The sequence below is a fragment of the Cyprinus carpio genome, chromosome A2 (genome assembly GCF_018340385.1).
Source record: "Cyprinus carpio isolate SPL01 chromosome A2, ASM1834038v1, whole genome shotgun sequence".
NCBI lineage: Eukaryota > Metazoa > Chordata > Actinopteri > Cypriniformes > Cyprinidae > Cyprinus > Cyprinus carpio.
In genome coordinates this window covers 3,499,535-3,523,298 of record NC_056573.1, presented here as the reverse complement: position 1 = coordinate 3,523,298, position 23,764 = coordinate 3,499,535, and the positions used below count along the sequence as shown (strand labels likewise).

The following is a 23,764-nucleotide window of genomic DNA, read 5'->3' as shown; positions in this document are numbered from 1 at the left end:
AGACAGTAGACAGGTCGTAGACAAAGCAGAGGGTTAGTAAGGCAGGTGGCAGAGGATCGTCAGAATCAGAACAGTTCAAAGTAATACACAGAAAGGCAGACAGGGATAAACGCTCAGAATTGCAAGATGGGCTAAACAAGACTTCGCAATGAGTGTTTGGCCTCAGCTTATATAGGGCGTGGAATGAGGAACACCCGGTGGTGATTAGTCTGAGGTATGGGGCCGCTGGGTAATGTAGTCCATGAGAATGTCAGTACTCAGGTGAAGGTGCCCTCCGGTGTCGGAGAGAGCCACAGAGGCCTGGGTCGTAACATTACTACTGGTTTTATTTATGTATTTTCAACCATTTTGTTTAACATAGCCTCTAAATATTTTTATTTAATTTTTGCTATTTTTTTCCCCCAATATTCATATGTCTGCATAGGTTGATAAACTATTCACAGCAGTGTATGTATGTATTCATTTAATGTAAGTAATACTGGGAATATTACACAATGGGATAATGCAAATTCACAAGACCAAAATAACAGACAGAAACAAAGATGATGGTCACAAATCAGACAATAACAGGGTCAGATTTCTATAACCTTAAAGAGCAAATAGTTTGTGGCACTTTGTGGCACTTACCTCCCGGCACCTCTGTGAGCTCGTCTAGGGGGGGTACTGTCTCCAGTGTGTTGGCATAGGTTTTTGCAGCTTGTCTTTGTGCATGCCGAGCCTCTATCTCTTTTTTTGTTCGAGGAATTCGGCATTTGAAGATGCAGCACAGTGTTATTACTGTGAAATGAGAAAGAAAGCTTTGAAATATTTGAAAGAGTTTTCCTTCACAACAGGCAACATATCATATCTCTTTGTTATGTAATTGATGTTTTCCTCTTAGGAATTTCATTAAAACGCTTAATGTGATTCACTACGTGTAAATAATTAAGTTTTTTTTTTTTTTGTTTGGGTTTTTTTTTTTTTTTTACATCTATTCATGTGAATTCTGAATGCAAATATATGCAGAGCTTGCCATTTTAAAGAGGTCACCCACAAATTAAAATTCTGTCATCATTTATTCACCCCCATGTCAATAATAATGATACTTAAGAATAACATAAAACCTATTTCTTCTGTGGAACGCAAAAGGAGGGATTTTGGATGCATTTACACTACAGGTCTTGATGCCCAAATCCGATTTTCTGACTATATCCGATTTTTTTGACGACCCGCTTTCATCATCTTTTAAAAGTGACCCGTATCCGATTTTTGCATTTACACTATACACTGCTGAAACTACCAAACGTAGACGTTCTGACCCAGAAAAGGAAGTAAAACAGCACGAAATACAATGGATGCAGATGCAAATAAAATTATACAGTGTTTTACTTTCCACAATATTTTGAAAAGTCAACAAAAAAATCAGCAAAACATTGGTCTCGTACGGCGGAGAAAAAAAGAGAACTTAAAAGACATGAAACCTCCGCATTGCTCCACTGTGTGTATCCTTCATCCTCCATCGCGCCTATAATAAGTCATGTGATCTCAGTTGGTGGTGTCCACCTGAGTTGACGTCACTTTTTTAATGACGTACGACTCGCATTTACTGGGGAATATCCAATTTGCTTACATGGCACATACAAATGCACGTATCCGATTCATATCCAATTTATTACCACATATGAATGAGGCCTGAATCCGATCTGAGAAAATCGGAATCCATGCGGTTTTTTCCTGCTTACACGTCATATCCGATCTGTGCCACATGAGAGGAAAAAAATCAGATTTGGGTCACTTGAACCATGCAGTGTAAATGGGGCCTTTGAATAATATACTGGTTGCACTTTTCCATGCAGTTTCAATGACTGGAGACTGGAGTTTTTGAGCTTCAAAAACAACACTGCATAGGTTTCATTAGAGCTTTAAAACATAGGCTATAAAATTGTGTGCTATATTCCAAGCCTTCTTAAGATAAAGTGCTCTTTGTCACTTTGGAGCTTGACAGCTACAGTGCTCACTTTCATTATATTGAAAAGAGTGACTAAAATATACCTTTTGTGTTCCAAGCATGAGACAAAGAATGTCACTTGGGAACAATATAGTGAACCAGCAGTTATAGTAAATGATGGGAATTTTTATTTATTTTATTTAACACTTTTAGACACTTACCAATTGCTAGGATGAACATGGAGAAAATGCCTACAACCTGCCATAATCGAAGACCCCAAAACACCACTGTTTCTGAAGTGACTGGATCTGGCTTTTTTGGAGGGTCTGTTGGCAGAAGCTGCAGGGATAAATGAAAAAAATATATATAATTTTCCTTCATCTCTTGCAATATCCAGGTAATAGCGCCACTGAAATGGAAACAGTAGCAGTGATTAAGAACTGCAGTAAGATTTTAAAGTACCACTTTCACATGGTTATCACAATGGAAAGGAGAGAGGCAGAAACATTTGAGGCTGTGAATTGCTTGCAGTGAATTTTTAGACAAAAGTGTTTTCATATGTTAATTGTATTTATAGCATTTGAAATGTTTATTGATTGATTTAATGTGTCCTGTGATCATTATCAATATCAGGTCCTTTCAAAAGCACATTACTTCATGATTCCAAACTTTTGAATAGTTAACTCCAGCACTGACAGTTTCAAGAGGCCAGGCACCATGTGTGACAGTAGCTTTAAAATGAAAATTTGTTGCTTTTGTTTAAATAATTCAGTATATATGTCATTCAGTACGAATCATTGGCGGTCAGTGTTGAGATGTTGTCCAAGTTCCTCAAGACAGAATATCACTCCATATCTCATTTAAAATCTGCACTTTTGCACTTTTATACCTACAGACAGACTTCACTTGTCCCCAGTCCCCAGGCCTGAAGGTCATATTGTACTGATAATAAAGCTTTGAGGTCCTTGTTGATACAAAGCAGTGTTCATGGGAACTGTACTGTCCACATGAAAGTCATGCAATGACTACTGTATGTCTTTGTCTTCAAAAAGACAAAAAGACATTTTGGACACCAGATTCTACTAGTTCTGGTGGTGACAAGCAGAATGATGGTCAGTGCTGGATGATGGTCTGATATGTTGAGATGTCAAGAACCAACATGGCTGTAGTGTTATCTTCCAAGGAGTGACATGCCCTTTTGACAAATGCATACTGTATAACGAATACTGTATAGTGCACCCACAAACAGATTTAAATTTGTGAAGGTGGAGAGTAAAAAATGAATATGATACACATGGTGAAGGTTCTGACAACTGTTTTGCCTCCAGTGTTTGCACACAAACCTATAGAGTGACGTGCCACACCATGTAGGTTAGTAATTTTTTCTATTCATCTTTTCGATTTAAAAAAGTCTTTGTTAAACCATTATAACCAGCTACAAGGAGAATCACAACATCGCTCTCTGATGGTTGAATTTTCTGTACGGCATCATGGGTTATGTAGTTTTTCACCAGGTATTCTGCTGTTAAACACAATTGTTGCAAACTAATGCAATATAATGCAAAACTGCTGGCTTCAACAAAAGCATATACAATCTATTAACAACTTCTGAGCTCAAACTAGGTCTGTGTTTAAATTATCAAAGCAGTTTTACAGAAAATCATGGTGTTAATGTTCATTATATCATCTTTATGCAAATTAGAGCTTGCCAATAATGTAGTTTACATTTTGTTAGATACATTTTGAGATAAATCACCCTACATGTAAAAGATGCACAATAAATTTTACAATGTAGGGTAAAGGGTTTGTTTGAATCTCCAACACTAAGTGTCACCAAATAGTGATGCTTGCCTTAGCAAAAAGCACTAATAATTATAATTGACTTATACCATTGGTATTTAGTATTGACTGATTAGCATGATATTTTTGCTAGATAAAGGGTAACATTTCCATCAGGGAAGCTGGAGATAGCAGATGTCCCTTCAGCTAAAAGTAAATTACTATTGATGTTTTAGTCTTATTCAATAGACCCTTAGATTTTCACATGGTTTCCTGCTATGGCACATCGACAGACAGTGTGCTGAAAGCTCATTCAGACATTCATAGCATGCCACCTGTATTTCTCTTTACTGCACAAGCAACCTAACAATATATATGAAGAAACTCTTGATGGATTCAAAGTGTATATACAAAGAATAAGCCTCAGAGCATACAGTATGTCTGATTGATAGATCAATATCTCAACTAAAGAATGAGGGGAAATCCTTTTTATTTCATACAATGTGTAATATCAGCAAAGCGGTATGCCTCAGGGATTTGTACTGAGCCTATTCCTGCTGTGAATAAATATCATTGAAAACTAAAAGAAATGCCTCATACTACTCCCTCTATGACTAACCAAATCCTTTCTTTTCTTCAGAGCTGCATGGCCACTACATAGACATCAGTCAGACAGTTTGTGATTCAGTAATCCTTATTTTCATTCGGTATTACATACTTTCAGCTGAAACCAAATAGCAGATTTTCGGTTAAGGAAAAACATCTAAAAGGTATTCTACAATAACATATTATATAATTTTTTATAGATTTTTATACATTACTTCTACAAATATTGTAATAATCCAATTATATTTTTGTTTATGTCACAATAGTAATAGACTATAAATTCACATGTTGTTGGTCAGTTATCACATATGTTGGGATGAATAGTAAAGATTTGCATGAAATCTAATTTAATTTAAATAAAAATCCTGGAATTATTAAAGAATAACTCCATTAATTATGATTATTATATTACCACAACAACATGCCACCGTCTTCTGCCAACTGCTGCAGATTAAAGTTTCAAATGAATAAATATCATGCCCCACAAATCTATATTGTTTTTGTTGTTGTTGTTTTTTGGCCTTAAATACAATAAACTAAAATGTTTAAATGTTGTTCAAATGTCATACTATTAAATTTTTTTACATCTGTGTTAAAGAGAAGTAACATTTTGGTGTCTTACCCTTCTTTTTTCCATTTTGAGTGAAAAATAAGTATTTAAAATCTAAATATAGAAAAAAAATATTGCAAAATATCAGCATTAAGAAAGAAAAAGCATGACCTGTTAGATATAAAGATTTATTGGGTCATTCAGCGTCCCTGACAGACAATCAATCATGAAATGCAATCGCTATTGTGTGTGGCACAGACTGTTTGAAGAGTTCAGCTGGCAGTAGGTCACTTATTGATATTTTTCTTTGTAATGCACTTCATCATGTCTCTTCTATCCTCCAGAGGAATAAAATAAATAAAAATAAATTGACTCTTATTTGATGTACCATCCTTAACAACTCTATAGACAAACAGCAACCAAAGACATCAGAACTTTAAACATTTAAACATCAGAATTTTTTGAATTTCCTGTTGAGATGAGTAAAGTATCCATCAAATTCTTATATAGTGTATTGCATTGCATGAAGACAATAAAAACAGAGAATTCATCGTTATTTTCTAAAGTTTAGAGCTTGTTCTTCCAGCATGACCTAACATGACACAACTTACAGCTGAAAACAAATCAGTATGATCATGGTGTTTTATATGGATGTCTATAAATATGAACCAGTCATCCTGTTTTCCAATTCAGTACTGCCTACTGAGTCTACTGGAGCACAAAATGTACCCAAACCATATTTGTGTTCCTAAAGTTTCATGTTGGAGTTAAACAGTGTCCCAGCAGAGAAAATTGGAGGCACCTGGATAATTGACCCTTTAATGAGTGTTTAATTAGCAGTGGGTGTAGAGAAATGGTACAGCTGACACCTGCTGTCAAAGTCAACTAGAAAGAAACCTGTTATTACATCAGTTATGAATGTAAACGTTTCTTAAGTGCTTGCCAGCACCTTCAAAATATGTCTGAGAACAACCAGTATTGTATTTGCATTACTGTATTGGCATTTAGAAAAAAAAAAGCCTTGAGGTTCATCTGCACTGTTTTCTATTTGTTGGTCTGTACATATTTGTTTAGACATTGTCTCACACCAGAAGTGCCATTTTAATGGGCCTTGTCAAGGTATTGTAAAAGCAGTTTGTTCGCTTCAGCCATTCAACAGTCCATTAAAAATATTTTTTTTGGTAGCACTTTATTTTGATAGTCCACTTTAGACATTCTACTAACTGTAAGTAACTTTGCGACTACATCAGCTTGCAGTCATTAGAGTATTAGTGATTAGTGTCTGCATAAAATATCTGCTAACACTTTGTTTTGATGCTCCTCAACACACGTTCTATTATACACTGAACAAAATTATAAACACAACACTTTTGTTTTTGCCCTCATTTTTCACGAGCTTAAACCAAAGATCTAAGACTTTTTCTATGTACACAAAAGGCCTATTTCTCTCAAATATTGTTCACAAATCTGTCTAAATCTGTGTTAGTGAGCACTTCTCCTTTGCCGAGATAATCCATCCACCTCACAGGTGTGGCATATCAAGATGCTGATTAGACAGCATGATTATTGCACAGGTGTGCCTTAGGCTGGCCGCAATAAAAGGCCACTCTAAAATATGCAGTTTTATCACACAGCACAATGCCACAGATGTTGCAAATTTTGAGGGAGCGTGCAATTGTCATGCTGACTGCAGGAATGTCCACCAGAGCTGTTGCCTGTGAATTGAATGTTCTTTCTCTACCATAAGCCATCTCCAAAGGCATTTCGGAGAATTTGGTAGTACATCCAACCGGACTCACAACCGCAGACCAAGTGTAACCACACCAGCCAAGGACCTCCACATCCAGCATCTTCACCTCCAAGATTGGACAGCTGCTGCAACAATCAGTTTGCATAACCAAAGAATTTCTACACAAACTGTCAGAAACCGTCTCAGGGAAGCTCATCTGCATGCTCGTCATCCTCATCAGGGTCTCGCCCTGACTGCAGTTCGTCATCGTAACTGACTTGAGGGGGCAAATGCTCAAATTCAATGGCATCTGGCACTTTGGAGAGGTGTTCTCTTCACGGATGAATCCCGGTTTTCACTGTACATGGCAGATGGCAGACAGCATGTATGGCGTCGTGTGAGTGAGCGGTTTGCTGATGTCAACGTTGTGGATCAAGTGGCCCACGGTGGCGGTGGGGTTATGGTATGGGCAGGCATATGTTATGGACAACGAACACAGGTGCATTTTATTGATAGCATTTGAATGCACAGAGATACTGTAATGAGATCCTGAGGCCCATTGTTGTGCCATTCATCCACGACCATCACCTCATGTTCCAGCATGATAATGCACGGCCCCATGTTGCAAGGATCTGTCACAATTCCTGGAAGCTGAAAACATCCCAGTTCTTGCATGGCCAGCATACTCACCGGACATGTCACTCATTGAGCATGTTTGGGATGCTCTGGATCGGCGTATACGACAGCGTGTTCCAGTTCGTGCCAATATCCAGCAACTTCACACAGTCATTGAAGAGGAGTGGACCAACATTCCACAGGCCACGATCAACAACCTGATCAACTCTATGCAAAGGAGATGTGTTGCACTGGGTAAGGCAAATGGTGGTCACACCAGATACTGACTGGTTTTCGGACCCCCCAATACAGTAAAACTGCACATTTTAGAGTTACCTTTTATTGTGGCCAGCCTAAGGCACACCTGTGCAATAATCATGCTGTCTAATCCGCATCTTGATATGCCACACCTGTGAGGTGGAAGGATTATCTCAGCAAGGGGAAGTGCTCACTAACACAGATTTAGACAGATTTGTGAACAATATTTGAGGAAAATAGGCCTTTTGTGTACATAGAAAAAGTCTTAGATATGGAAGCGTCAGCGAAGGTTCTACTAGGAAGACTTAATGCCACGTCATATACAGTTTTACAATTAGATCTAGCCAATCGGCAGTCAACACGAAGAATATAAAAGCCCTCTACTCACCCTTCATTATGTTTGCAGATACTGCCGTGATGTTTCTTGCTCAAACTGTCGCATAACTTATTGCCCAATTTCCCTGGGTTACATGCATATAGTTAAGGTTGTCTCCTGCAAACTATTGGGCGTTTGACATTCCTCTCAAGATGCACACTAGATTGTTGCCATTGCTCTGGTGTCTCGGTGAATGTTTGCAGTCGTTTGGTAGTGTTGGATGATATACAGGCTTCAAAGTTTTCTCGGCAGAGGATGTGAAACATTGGCGGAGTTCTGAGTGCTTTCCAGGGTTGCCAGGTTGTCTCAAAACCGCCAACTGCTACTCAAAACTAGCCTAATCGCATTTCGAGAGAGGTTTCCCGGTAAAACCACTATCGGATCGGCTCTGCTTGGGTCTCAATCATAGACTGTATAAAAACATGGACGTAGTGTCGGTGACATCACCCATAGACTCCTGAAGAGCGGTTTTGAAGCTCAAAGTGTGCAGAGCGGGCTGTCGCCATCTTGGCAGTGCGTCACCGCGCGACTCTCCCGGAAAAATGAAAATGGGCAAAAAGGCGGGAGCTGGTTGCTGAAGCCACGCCCACCTAGCTAAAAATGTTATTCTCTGCAAGGTTATTTACTCACAAGTTTAAGATAAAGCGCTTGGTGTTGCGTGATTGGTGCTTATCTAGCAGACTAGCACTGCATAATTAAGATGTTGATCAATCTAATACATTCGATGTTAGGAACAACTCTTTTGTGAGAAGGCATTTTGAGGCTCATTATTAAAGGCTTACAATCTTTATACTGATACTGATAAAGATTGTTGCTCGTATTATTCCTTTCTGTAAAGTATGCTATATCTAGCACACTGTATTTGTTGTATCTACAACAATTCCTGAATGCTTTGTACTGGAATGGGGTAAGTATTACGACTTAAGTCTCTACTGTTGCATGGACCATTTCTGCAAAGAGGTCCTCGCTGTCTATTTCTGCACGAGCGTCCTCTGAATAAGAGCATGAACATAAACAGACACGTTTTCTTGCTATGCTCAAACACTAAAGTTTTCCCAATACACAATATATTGACTAACTAATCATTTCATCATACTTTCATCTAATCTGTTATTCTTTTACTATTCTCAGGACATATTTAAGGCAATTAGCTCTAACTTAGCTATGTGGCATTGGTTTGCTCTATTAAATAACTATCTGGCACTATTTCTGTGTGGTGAGCATTAAAGTATTCTATCTTGGAACTTGCACTTTCTTTAGTTTGATGTTTTTATGTACTTCCTCCATATAGATGACTTCCTCTCTGGATTTCCTCCTAAACTTCGTCAATGTTTGGACTTGGAGGTTATAATTACTACTATACTGTTCATTTAGTTTGTGCCCCATGACTATAATGTGCTGGACAGAGTATGCTCACTCATAACATCTGCTTTAAAGTTTTGCAAAAATCTTTGTGTGTAAGGGCTTTGTTTCACAAGTTCACACTTACTTATAATTATATAAATACTTCTAAAGTCGATACTATTAGAGATAAAATTGTAACCATGCAGCCATCAGCTACAGTATCACATCAGACAGTGCACTATAGATCCCCTGAGGAACAGTTCCACTAATTCTCTACTATAGGAGAGGAAGAATTGTATAAACTTGTTAAATCATCTAAACCAACAACACGTATGTTAGACCCTATTCCATCTAAGCTCCTAAAAGAGGTGCTTCCAGAAGTCATAGATCCTCTTCTGACTATTATTAATTGCTCATTGTTAGGGTATGTCCCCAAAACCTTCAAACTGGCTGTTATTAAGCCTCTCATCAAAAAACCACAACTTGACCCCAAAGAACTAGTTAATTATAGACCGATCTCGAATCTCCCTTTTCTTTCCAAGATACTAGAAAAGGTAGTATCCTCACAATTATATTCCTTCTTAGAGAAAAATGGCATCTGTGAGGATTTCCAATCAGGATTTAGACCGTATCATAGTACTGAGACTGCTCTCGTTAGAGTTACAAATGACCTGCTCTTATCATCTGATCGTGGTTGTATCTCTCTATTAGTGCTATTGGATCTTAGTGCTGCGTTCGACACTATTGACCACACTATTCTTTTGCATAGACTAGAACACTTTGTTGGCATTAATGGAAGTGCATTAGCATGGTTTAAATCGTACTTACAGTGCCTTGCGAAAGTATTCAGCCCCCTTGAACTTTGCGACCTTTTGCCACATTTCAGGCTTCAAACATAAAGATATGAAACTGTAATTTTTTGTGAAGAATCAACAACAAGTGGGACACAATCATGAAGTGGAATGAAATTTACTGGATATTTCAAACTTTTCAAACTTTCAAACTTAACAAATAAAAAACTGAAAAATCGGGCGTGCAAAATTATTTAGCCCCTTTACTTTCAGTGCAGCAAACTCTCTCCAGAAGTTCAGTGAGGATCTCTGAATGATCCAATGGTGACCTAAATGACTAATGATGATAAATAGAATCCACCTGTGTGTAATCAAGTCTCCGTATAAATGCACCTGCACTGTGATAGTCTGTCCAAGGTCCATTTAAAGCGCAGAGAGCATCATGAAGAACAAGGAACAGCACCAGGCAGGTCCGAGACTGTTGTGGAGAAGTTTAAAGCCAGATTTGGATACAAAAAGATTTCCCAAGCTTTAAACATCCCAAGGAGCACTGTGCAAGCGATAATATAGAAATGGAAGGAGTATCAGACCACTGCAAATCTACCAAGACCTGGCCGTCCCTCTAAACTTTCAGCTCATACAAAGAGAAGACTGATCAGAGATGCAGCCTAGAGGCCCATGATCACTCTGGATGAACTGCAGAGATCTACAGCTGAGGTGGGAGACTCTGTCCATAGGACAACAATCAGTCGTATACTGCACAAATCTGGCCTTTATGGAAGAATGGCAAGAAGAAAGCCATTTCTTAAGAGATATCCATAAAAAGTGTCGTTTAAAAGTTTGCCACACAAAGCCACCTGGGAGACACACCAAACATGTGGAAGAAGGTGCTCTGGTCAGATGAAACCAAAATCGAACTTTTTGGCAACAATGCAAAACGTTATGTTTGGTGTAAAAGCAACACAGCTCATCACCCCTCAACACACCATCCCCACTGTCAAACATGGTGGTGGCAGCATAATGGTTTTGGGGTTGCTTTTCTTCAGCAGGGACAGGGAAGATGGTTAAAATTGATGGGAAGATGGATGGAGCCAAATACAGGACCATTCTGGAAGAAAACCCTGATGGAGTCTGCAAAAGACCTGAGACTGGGACGGAGATTTGCCTTCCAACAAGACAATGATCCAAAACATAAAAATCTACAATGGAATGGTTCACAAATAAACATATCCAGGTGTTAGAATGGCCAAGTCAAAGTCCAGACCTGAATCCAATCGAGAATCTGTGGAAAGAACTGAAAAACTGCTGTTCACAAATGCTCTCCATCCAACCTCACTGAGCTCGAGCTGTTTTGCAAGGAGGAATAGGCAAAAATTTCAGTCTCTCGATGTGCAAAACTGATAGAGACATACCCCAAGTGACTTACAGCTGTAATCGCAGCAAAAGGTGGCGCTACAAAGTATTAACTTAAGGGGGCTGAATAATTTTGCACGCCCAATTTTTCAGTTTTTTTTTTTGTTAAAAAAGTTTGAAATATCCAATAAATTTTGTTCCACTTCATGATTGTGTGCCACTTGTTGTTGATTCTTCACAAAAAATTACAGTTTCATATCTTTATGTTTGAAGTCTGAAATGTGGCAAAAGGTCGCAAAGTTCAAGGGGGCCAAATACTTTCGCAAGGCACTGTATATGACCGCCATCAATTCGTAGCAGTGAATGAAGAGGTATCATATCGTTCACAAGTGCAGTATGGAGTACCGCAAGGCTCAGTACTAGGGCCATTACTCTTCACGCTTTACATGTTACCCTTGGGACATATCATCAGGAAACACGGTGTTAGGTTTCATTGTTATGCTGATGATACTCAGCTCTATATCTGTTCGCAGCCCGGCGAAACATACCAATTTGAAAAACTAACGGAATGCATAGTCAATAAAAAACGTAATTTCTTACTGCTAAATTCTGAAAAAACAGAGGTGTTAATTATAGGGCCTAAAAGCTCTGCATGTAATGACCTAGAACGCTGTCTAAGCCTTGATGGTTCTTCTGTCAATTCTTCGTCATCAGTTAGGAACCTAGGTGTGCTATTTGATAGCAACCTTTCCTTAGAAAGCCACGTTTCTAGCATTTGTAAAACTGCATTTTTCCATCTCAAAAATATATCTAAATTACGGCCTATGCTCTCAATGTCAAATGCAGAAATGTTAATCCATGCGTTTATGACCTCAAGGTTAGACTATTGTAATGCTCTATTGGGTGGTTGTTCTGCACGCTTAGTAAACAAACTCCAGTTAGTCCAAAATGCAGCAGCTAGAGTTCTTACTAGAACCCAGGAAGTATGATCATATTAGCCCGGTTCTGTCAACACTGCACTGGCTCCCTATCAAACATCGTATAGATTTTAAAATCTTGCTTATTACTTATAAAGCCCTGAATGGTTTAGCACCTCAGTATTTGAACGAGCTCTTGTTACATTATAGTCCTCCACGTCCACTCCGTTCTCAAAACTCTGGCAATTTGATAATACCTAGAATATCAAAAGTCAACTGCGGGCGGCAGATCCTTCTCCTATTTAGCGCCCAAACTCTGGAATACCCTACCTAACATTGTTCGGGAGGCAGACACACTCTTGCAGTTTAAATCTAGATTAAAGACCCATCTCTTTAACCTGGCTTACACATAACATACTAATACACTTCTAATATCCAAATCCGTTAAAGGATTTTTAGGCTGCATTAATTAGGTAAACCGGAACCGGGAACACTTCCCATAACACCCGATGTACTTGCTACATCGTTTAGAAGAATGGCATCCACGCTCATATTAGTCTGTTTTTCTCTCTTATTCCGAGTCCCGTAGCCACCAGATCCAGTCTGTATCCAAGTCAGAGGGTCACTGCAGTCTCCCGGATCCAGTCTGTATCCAGCCCAGATGGTGGATCAGCACCTAGAAAGGACCTCTACAGCCCTGAAAGACAGCGGAGACCAGGACAACTAGAACCCCAGAGACAGATCCCCTGTAAAGACCTTGTCTCAGACGACCACTGGGACAAGACCACAGGAACCAGTTGAGTCCTCTGCACAATGTGAATTTGCTGGAGCCTGGAATTGAACTGCTGGTTTTGGCTGGCCAGAGGAGAACTGGCCCCCCAACTGAGCCTGGTTTCTCCCAAGGTTTTTTTTTTCTCCATTCTGTCACTGATGGAGTTATGGTTCCTTGCCGCTGTCGCCTCTGGCTTGCTTAGTTGGGGACACTTTATTTACAGCGATATCGTTGACTTGATTGCAAAATATTTGCACAGATACTATTTAAACTGAACCTGAGCTGCATGATGACATCACTGAATTCAATGATGAACTGCCTTTAACTGTCATTTTGCATTATTGACACACTGTTTTCCTAATTAATGTTGTTCAGTTGCTTTGACGCAATTTTTTTGTTTAAAGCGCTATATAAATAAAGATGACTTGACTTAATAAAGATGACTTAAATAAAGGTTATGCGTATTTGGCATGATCCCCAGTTAAAAACCCCCCACACCGTCAAGACTCCCAAGCCCGGGGCACACCCCCCCTCCCCCACACTGTCCGGGGAGAGCGGTCCGAGCTTGGTGTCCAGCCCGGCCCGGCCCAAAGCGATCTGCAAAAAGCAATTAGACCAGGACAGCAGCCAGATACGTGCATTTACGCCATCCCCCCCCCCCCCCCCCCAAAAAAAAAGCCAGGCTTAATGTTAGAGGGGTGCTGGACATCTTTTGGTATACAATTGTTGCGGCAGTATCTAGGAAGAGAATTTGACTTCCGTGGAAGCGTCCAATTGAAAGACAGAGAGAGAACGGCTCCTGCTGGAGACGCGGCTATTGCAGCAGTAGAGAAGATAGAAAAGGCTCCTGTGGGAGCGGACACTGCTGCGGCATTGGAGAAATACAAAAAAGGCTCCTGCGGGAGTGGCTACTAATGCAGCAGTAGGGAAATACAGAAAAGGCTCCTGCGGGAGTGGCTACTGCTGCAGCAGTAGGGAAATACAGAAAAGGCTCCTGAAGGAGCAGACACTGCTGCGGCAGTGGAGAAATGCAGAAAAGGCTCCTGCGGGAGCGGACACTGCTGTGGCAATGGAGAAATACGGGAAAGGCTCCTGCGGGAGCGGCTACTACTGCGGCAGTAAAGAAATACAGACAGAGGCTCCTGCGGGAGCGGACACTGCTGCGGCAGTAGAGAAATACAGATAGAGGCTCCTGTGGGAGTGGGCACTGCAGTGGCAGTGTGGGAATTAAATAAGGCTCCTGCGGGAGCGGGATGCTGCTGGGATAGCTGGAGTGAGGATGGGACTTTATAGATGGATTAGGGGATGTTTAAAGGGGGTTAGCTATGGTGGGTCAGGAGTTCAAGTGAACAGGGATGGACTGGCGTTAAAGGGGTTGGCTAATGAGGGTTCGATGAGCTTCTTTGATATGGAATCAGTCTGACCGCCCATATGTCTTGGAGCCCTCTGCCTTCTGATAAAATCTGTGTCCTGATGTTGCTGGCTAGTGTTTGGAGGGATGGGTAGGGGTGTGGATGGGTCTGTGCCACTATCGGAGGCATGCTCACACTAGCGTCTGCTACGGGAGCTGGAGGCCACTGAAAAGGAAAAAGGGGTAAGAAGTAGCAGGAGGAAAGTCTGGGATGTGAGGGCCTGTGTTGCAAGCGGAAGCAGCTTCGCGCTTGCTTCATATGCTGTAGGACATGAGAAGGGAGTCCTGAAGACCCAGTGTGCAGCCTGCACTGCTAACAGAGGCAGCCTCACGCTAACTTTTGCTACGGGAGCTGGAGTCCACTGAACAGAAAAGTAGTTATTAGTAGCATGAGGGAGCAGAAGAGATGTGAGCATGTGTTACAAATGTAGGCAGCCTCACGTTTGCTTCAGCTGCTGTAGGCCGTGGGAAGGGGGTGGGGTGTGTGATGTCCTGAAGAGCTTGTGTAGCCTGCATTGCTAGCAGAGGGAGCCTCATGCTAACGTCTGCTACGGGGAGCTGGAGACCACTGAAAGGAAAAAAGGGGGTTAGAAGTAACAGGATGGAAATATGGAGATGTGTGGGCCTGTGTTGCAAGTAGAAGCAGCTTCATGCTTGCTTCGACAGCTTTAGCTGTAGGCCGTAAGACAGTGGAAGGGTTAGTGAAATTTAACGGGACAAGCTAAAAAATGCCTGGGTAGCCTACGGTGTTGTCAACTTAGCAATATGTTGCTAGATTTGGCAATTCTTCAAGCCTTATCCACATTAATACTTTTCCGTTGAAAGTGCATCTTTTCCTTTCAGTTTGGCCTTCAAGCCTTTTTTACACGCTCTCCAGAGCGGATAAATTTGAATATGCTGTTTTCACATTGTAGTATGGACTGTGGAGCTTTTGAAAACGATGAAGCATGTTTAGTCTTGTAACATATTGTACCAATAGACATGTTTATACCAGTAATGTTAATTTTGCAGTTGTGCTATTCACTTTCACACTGTTGCTAAAGTTATTTACTTTGCACGCTCTTCATAACAGTCCTAAAAAAACAATAGAAAATTTACTCACGATTGCTGTCCTGCGGCAAAACACAAGGGCAGTTGCGTTTTAGATCAATTCTGAGTGAGCGCGCTAGTGAATGGTGAAATATTTCCATAAATTAATTGATCCTGCCAGAAGAATTGCGTCAAATGTATGTCTGCATCATCTCAGTGAGGTTTGTACATGCACAGTAAGGCAAATGTAATGCTTTCAGACATTACAGTGTGGATGATAAACTTGGAAAAAAAATGCCTTGTAGAGGCCATTTTTTTTCTTTTTTTTATCATAATGTTGTTTAACAAACTTTAGCCACAAAAAAACCTGCATTCAGCGACTTCACCTGAAAATTAATTAATTTGCATCACACGGCCTGCACCGCTAGCGGAGGCAGCCTTAAACTGCGCTGCGGTCAGAAGAGTCACGGTGAAAGGGGAAGCGAGTGAGGGTTGCTGCGGTGAGATCTGGGGCATGGCCCAGGCTCGTTGAAGGCCTGTTGCTGCTGTGACCTATCGCTCAAGGAGAGCTGGGTTTTGAGCGGGACAATTGTGATGTCGAGCAAGGCGAGCTCAGGGCTTTGCACGGTCTATTGGCCACAGCGTGTGGCTGGTCGAGGAGAGCAGCGGGCACGATGAAGCCTGGTGCTCGGCAGCAGTGTCTGGCAGGGTAGGAGCGATCATGGGGTCGGCAAATTGCGGCAGATCTGAAAAAATCCCCGGTATAGTTCTCGTCGTTGGACGGGAAATTGGGTCTGTGCTAAGATGGCGAATGGAGCGAATGAATGCTGAAAGTTGAGAGACAACGAAGGTAGGACGTACTTGATTATTTATAAGTGTTTTCTCTTGAGCTGATTGGATAAATGGTGTAATCACTAATGATGAACTAGCCGTGTTAATTATCAGTGCGTGCTCCTCCCGAAATTTGTTTATAAAACATCACTTATGCTTTTACAGGATACTTCTGCAAGGATAATGTATCAAGATTTATTTTTCTATCTTTGTCCTAGTTCCATACATTACTAATATTTCTTTAACTTGTATTACATGCATTTCTTTGAAGGTTCACTCGTCAGGTTCCCATGGTTAAATGTAGTCTATCAAGCTTTTGTGGGAGTTAAACCAGAGAATAGTTCTGTTTTACAGTTCAGATATTTATGCTTATGTGTTTTTACGCTTTCTGCATAAAACTTAATTACTTTATTTGATCATTTTACTAACCTTGGCATTTCATTACAATGCAGTCATTTAGATTCCATGGCTGTAGATGCAGAGAACTGTGACTCTCACCTCATCTTTAAACAGCTCACTCTTTGGACTGGCGCTATTATGAATGCAGGTTCTATCAAGCTGATGTATACGTGGTCCTATTCCATTTTTGTTCTAGGTAAGATTCGGCTCAATGCTCAGCAGGCATCTTAAAGTCCACGTGAACCGGAAGTTGCTGTCGACTTTAATTCAGTGTAGTGACGTATTTCCAGCTGAAATGGACTATTGAATAGAGGACATGGTTTTGTTTGCGCTCCTGGTCTCTGTCTCTCACTCATAGCAAACTAATGACTGGAGGGGTGTGTTTAAGGATATTCTGCCCAAGCCGTCAAACTGACGTCATCAGAAAAGGAATGCCATTTCAGAGCGGAAGTAAATGTTCAGATTTTGATTAAAGATTATGAAGACAAAAAATTTGATTCAATTCAGTCAATTTTGATTTCATGCAGACTTTAAGTTATAATCAAGGCTTGTTTATTTTGTGCATCTACTGGTGTTTGTTCATTCTGTTTCCTCAAACCTACTGACTTCGGTCTTACTTAGCTGTTGCGGCCTTCCCATTACACAGACTATTGTGACACTTTGCATAACTCTGCTATGGTGGTCAACAGGTAAGTTTGTCCATTACTGTTTATGAAATTCGGCCTAACGTGGCCTTCACATATCACAGCCTATTGGGGTCTTCGCTTAACATTGAGTATCTCTTCTTTTTATGGTCATGCTGATCTGGCTCATTTTCTATTTTGGGGGGAATCAGTTTCCTCTGCGAGTTCTGGCAGTTAGATGGAGTTCTATCAAGTGTGCACAGGAGTCTAGCCCAAAGAATGTTTATGTATCCGTGTATATGCTCTTAAGTTGCTGCTGGAACCCTAATTCTACCTCTATCATTTAATCTAAACTAATGGCCTCTCTTACTCAATGCAGTGGTTTAGAATTCCCATAATCCGCCATCAAGCTGCTACTGTATTTACATGATCTTCCTCATCGGATTTCTGTCAAGATCAGACTCTAAACTATTTCACATAATACTCAAGGTACAGTATAATACTCTTAGCAAACTACCGGTGGTGGTTACTTCTCACATGCTCCTCATGTCCAGTCTATCACGGTTTTTCACATACAACGGCCTATCGTGGTCATCTACACACAAGGCTTTTACATCACATAGTTTATAGAAATGTATGCAGACTCTCGATGTAATTGCAGCCCGTCAGGCCTTCACTTTAAATGGCCTATCGAGGCTTCACATTACTCACCCTATAGCAGCCTTTGCTCAATTTGGCCTATTGTGACCTTCAGTTAAGTGACTATTATTGTTTACGTAACTGTCTATTATTGTCCTTCGCAAAATTGACCTGTGATGGCTTTTCTCATTACATGAACAATGCTGTCTTTGTGTTAAATGGCATAATGTGGCCTGTCATTAAATAGCTCATACAGTCATTCGTTTGTAAATATGTATGCATTTTGTTAAGGTACATTAAGCATCTACTGGTGGTGGTGTCATGCCTATTCATTACATCTACATCTACTCTTTCACCGCCTCTTGTGGCCTTCCGTCACGGCCTTAGCAGCTATACTCTCTACGGCCTCTTGTAGCCTTTCTCTCATGGCCTATCAGGGCCTTTCTCTCTGCGGCTGGTTCAGCTCTATTTGGTCAGCTTTAGAAGCTGCGGTTGATCACCGCTTCTATACACCAGGCACTACTGCTGTTGAACTTGGAGTTCAAACATCAGATATCAAGCTACTGGGAAGATGGTCATCTTCCGCATTTGAATCCTACATTAGACCTGAACCACAAACCATCTCAAAGAATATCAAGCTGTCTTCAAGGTAAACTATATGCAATTACTGGTGGTGGTACAATACCTATTCATATTACTCCTAACAACCTCTATGGTTTACTGTGGCTTAACTTGGCCTTTCTTTCTGTGGCCTGTCTTTCGTGGCCTTCCCCTTTCTTACCCATCTCGTGGTGTTTCCCACCGTGGTCTATTTACATGGCCTTCCTCTCTGTGCCTACTGAGGCATTTCATTCTATGGCCTCTTGGCTTTCTCACTAAGGCCCATCTGGGCATCTCCATCTGTGGCTTTTCTTTAAGGCCTATCGGGGTCGTTCCATCTTCTGTGGCCCGCCAGGGCCATTCCCACTGTGGCCTATCAGGGACTTTCCATCTTCTGTGGCCCCGGGGCCGTTCCCACTGTGGCCTATTGAAGCCTTTTCTGTGGCCTATCTTGGCCTAACTCTCAGTATGGCCTATCCGGCCTCTATCACTGTCCGGCCTATCGCGGCCCATCTCCTCTACTCTATAAGCTAATACTTAAGCTATAATCTGATAGATTCTTAAATGCTTTTATAATCACTTTAATTATGACTAATTAAATCTTATCTTTCCTCTTTTTTGTCCATATGATCTAGGATCTTGTAAGAAGTACTTCGTCTGGTGGGTATTAATCTTCTTCTTTCTTTTGGGGTATGCTCCACCCTCCCTTCGTCTTCAGCAGGAATAGTTGGAATCTACAACGTCTGATTTCAAGCTACAGATGGGGCCTACGCCAAAATAATTCTGTTCTTTGTATTAGATTTGTAAATGAATACTTTTGGGTTTATCTTCACCTCCTGAGTCTTCCTGGTAGAAATGGAAGCATCAGCACAAGTTCTACTAGGAAGACTTAATGCCACATCACATATTACAATTAGATCCAGCTAATCGGCACTCAACACAAAGAATATAAAAGCCCTCTACTCACCCTTCATTGTGTTTGCAGATACTGCCGCGACGTTTCCCTCCATCCTCCCCACCACCACCACCACCAGGTTGGCCCCTACCATGCGGGGCATGCTCCGCCCTGCCTTCGTCTTTGGCAGGAATAGCTGGAATCTACAACGTCTGATTTCAAGCTACAGATGGTGCCTATGCCAAAATAATTCTGTTCTTTGTATTGGTTTTGTAAATGCATACTTTTGGGTTTATCTTCACCTCCTGAGTCTTCCTGGCAGAACTTTGAGTTCAGCTCATGAAAAATGGGGGCAAAAACAAAAGTGTTGCATTTATAATTTGTTCAGTGTAAGTCACTTTGCAAGTACAAGTCAAATTATTCTACTTACCCTAACCTAACAGTCTCATAATACCCAAAACATGTAGCTGACATGTAGTTGCAAAGTTACTTACAGTTAATAGAATGTCTAAAGTTGACAATCAAAATATCAACAAAAAAAAAAAAGAATAATAAAAAAAGAAAAGAATGGCAAATCAACAGTCATACAGTTTATACATTCAAATGAAGTTGCTTTTTAACTCTAAATTTAATCTGTTATTCAAAGAACACTGTTGAATAAACACTGAATAATTTACATTTAAGGCCAAATTTGACCAGTTATTTAATTTTTTTTTTTTTTTTTTTGCCATTGAAAATACTCCCACTATGGCCAAAGCCTCAGGAGTGCCGCCAAGAAACACACAAACTGAAAGCCTAAAATAAACACTGAAAGTCAGGAACAAACTATGTATTGTAGTGAATTGACAGGATTGCAGCGTTTTCAATCACTCAACTCAAGATCTATTCCTACTTTTCCAGTTCACACTCACCAGTCTCCTGTTTACTTCGTTGGTACAAAAGTTTGTACATCTCATTTGTAAATGATGATCATTTTGTAAAACAATGATGACCCTTAACTTTCCTAAGTCAAAATGTTGCCCTTACTGTAAATGTTTCCTGCTAACAATGGTTCCAAAGATGACCATTTCTCATGACAACAGCAGCACTGCTAGATGTGATGAATAGGATGTCCTTTAGCAGTCAATGGAATTGTCAGTCATAGTTAAATGATAGATGATCGATGGTGCAAATATTCCTCTGTGCAACTGACAATATCACATTATCAGTGAACAATGTAAACAAGTTCAAATTGCAAGGTCAGTGCTGTACTAAGCATTTGGAATATCCCCCCAATTTATAGCACACAATAGAGACACTGACCACCAAAACACAAGTAGTAAGTAAAACTATTAATTTAAATATGAAACCTTAGGTCACATGTGAGAGTGCAAAATCGTTTTAATTTTCTGAGGTCAGCCTAACTAGATTTCACATTTTCCAGAAAATGTAAGTGGATCTCTCCCATGCGGATCTCACTGTCACAATGCTAGGTATTCTATGTGGCTTCTAGCAAGATCTGGGTTGCTGTTGCATGTAGGTTGTTACTGGCTGGCTAAAGTCAAAATAAAATATTCTGGTCCCTAGAAAGGCTTTAGTTTTCTACTTTTTGTCTGACAAATGCAACAGAGGGTCCTTGCATTACTGCACTTTCTGTAAATAGCTTTTTAATAGCCATATAACTGTAGAACAGCGTTTGACTGTCAATAAATGTTTCTTAAACACCATTAGCGCTAACTTTGAGGTGTAGTTATAAAAAAAAAATCTATCGCAGGACTAGATATGTTTTTAATGCTGCCATTGAGTCAATGCATTCAGTGCCATAAAATTAAGAGCGGTTCACGCTAGCCTGTTCAATACAAAGAGAATCGCAACAACAGTGCAGTTTAGGAGCCATAAATTCTATCCAGGTCTTACCTCGGGGTCTGGTATCTGGGCAGCAGCGTTGAAGATGTGGTGTGAGATCAACACAGCTGTTACGCTCATCAGCAATGGGACGAGGGTTGGTGGTTGATGCCTAGGCCCCTCCATCGCCATTTTCCCTCTTCTTCTCCCGCGTCTCATCCCTCCCCCTGCTTCTTCTTTCCACCCGGAAAACTGCGCAGGACCACAATAGTGCAGGTGATTGATAGACATTCAGTGTGAAACGGCCACCACCTCCCCTACATGAATGCTGCTCTGGTCTCTTGCAGTCCTAATGCTTCCAAACAGAGATACAGCGCTCTCCGCCGCAGAGCCCGAACCAGAAAGCCAGCCACTCGGCTAAAGGCCATTAATTAATTAATAGCCCCGGTGTCATTTACAGCCCTGCCACCCGGTGCACGGAGAGGTTACGAGAGTTGTGGGGGGAAGGGAGCTACACGGAGAGACACAAGTGGATCAGAGGAATAGTGTAACACTCTGAAGTCACTTTTGTATTTTGATCACACACTTATGTTGATGTGTGATGCCTGCTATGCAATCTGCAATTCTGCTGCAACAGGTTTTCCGGTAATAATGTGAACACTGACATAAGGACAATTTAATCAAAGCAAATGTTTCCTGTAAATTGTTGACATTTTTTTGCTTTTTCCAACATAAGCTCATTGGAAAAACATGCCTCTATATTTTTGCAAAAACAACCTTTACATACCACTACCACCCAATGAAAGGTTTGTGCCACAGCTGCCCTAAACTAACAGTATTGGTGATTAGCAAAATCAGTTTTTATGTTTCTGAAATGGTTAATCCATCTGTAAGCTCCTTAGTCACAGTAGTGTTTCTAATGCTAAAATATAATTGTTGTTGTTATCCATGTATTCTCAAATTTACTGTTTAACAAGAAAGGCAGAAAAAATAGTAAAGCGCTTTATTATTATTCTTTATTCAAAAGCCCAATTACAGTCAGTAGCAGAAGAGACTGTGGAAAAGTACATAAACAGCAATGCCAGCAAGAATGCAAGCTGTTATCAAGGTATATATATATATATATATATATACCTTGATAACAGCTTGCATTCTTGCTAGCTGAATATTTATATATATAAAACATAAATGTACAATATACAAAAAAGTGGCCCAAAATATATTGGTAGATTTTAGCAAAAAAAATAAATAAATAAATACATAAATAAATACATAAATAAAATGTTGCCCTTTTTTTCTTATTTTCTTTTCTTTTTTTTTTTTTTTTTTTTGTATGTTTTGAAATATATTTATGTATTCATAATTTAAAAAGAGAAGCCAGAACTAGGATTGCAGATATACAAATCATAAACAAAGCAGTGTTTGAATATGAATCATGGTATTTACTTTCTTCATTATGAAAATATGTGCGTATTGGATAAGATGAAGATGTAAAATTAACCAGAGATGGGGGTTGGTTGGAATTGTGCTCTGTGCATTTAACAAAAAAAATAAAAATAAAAAAAATAATATATATATAATTATATACATATATATTTAAAAAAACATAGGGGGAAGGCTTAAAACCAAGACTGTTTGACATTGAGACATGCCATCACAAATCAGGATGACGAAAAGAGTCAAAAGTTAACCTTTATTTCACCCTTTTAATCAAAACCTTATGCATTTATGCATCAGAATATAACTTAAAATCACACTTGATTAACTCAAAAATCATTCATGACTTACCAAACAAAAAAAAAACCACTCTTCAATAACCATCAACAAACAACCACACACATACAACTGAACATGATCTTTTTTTACACAGAGCTCATAACCCAGACAGTAACAGATAAACATTCAGCTGATTTCATTTACAATTCTTCAAAAGTGTGAGAGTATTGTGACAGACTTGATTCATACTTCATACTTCTATTATAAGCCTCATATCTTCATGCAATGCATAAATCATTCGGTGCAACACTAGACTTTTATAAGATCAATTTTTATTTAAATGTAGCATTTTTGTATAAATCTGGCCTCAAAACTAATGCTAAATAATAATAATAAAATACACTTTATTTATTGGCACCTTTCAAGACACTCAAGAACGACTTACAAGTAATAAAATACATAAGCAAAAAACAAAAAAAAAACACACAAAAAGCTTTATCAAAAAGAAAAGGCTATTCTAAAAAAACAGCAAAAAGGAGCAACACATCTAAAAGCTCTACATCCCATGGTAGTCAAACATACAGCAGGTGTAACAAGAGTTATTGAAGAAGGAGAAGTAGAAGGGATCAGGCAGGTGAATTCACACAGAGAAGATCACAGAGATATTAAGGCCTTAAATTATGAAGAGCCTTAAAGTGTCAATTTATGTAAAATCTTGAATCTGGTATTTAACCGGAGCCCACTGGAGCTGTCTAAGGACTGGACACGTGTGCTCAGTCG

The 23,764-nt window shown here is 39.9% G+C and overlaps 1 protein-coding gene across 2 annotated transcripts in view; it reads right to left on the bottom strand.

The window, feature by feature from the left end:
• Window positions 1–21,656, bottom strand: part of LOC109108791 (transmembrane inner ear expressed protein-like) — a 39,587-nt gene extending 17,931 nt beyond the window's left edge. Inside the window, exons 1-4 of one of the 2 annotated variants that reach the window (XM_042769528.1) lie at window positions 21,341–21,656; window positions 14,870–14,996; window positions 2,149–2,266; window positions 628–777 (exon numbers count right to left, since the gene is read on the bottom strand). In XM_042769528.1, coding sequence (XP_042625462.1) covers window positions 628–777; window positions 2,149–2,266; window positions 14,870–14,965 — 364 coding nt within the window. In that variant the 5' untranslated portion in view covers window positions 14,966–14,996; window positions 21,341–21,656. The remainder of the gene's footprint in view (window positions 1–627; window positions 778–2,148; window positions 2,267–14,869; window positions 14,997–21,340) is intronic. The other variant, XM_042769521.1, reaches the window with a different exon arrangement.
• Window positions 21,657–23,764: the final 2,108 nt, after the last annotated feature.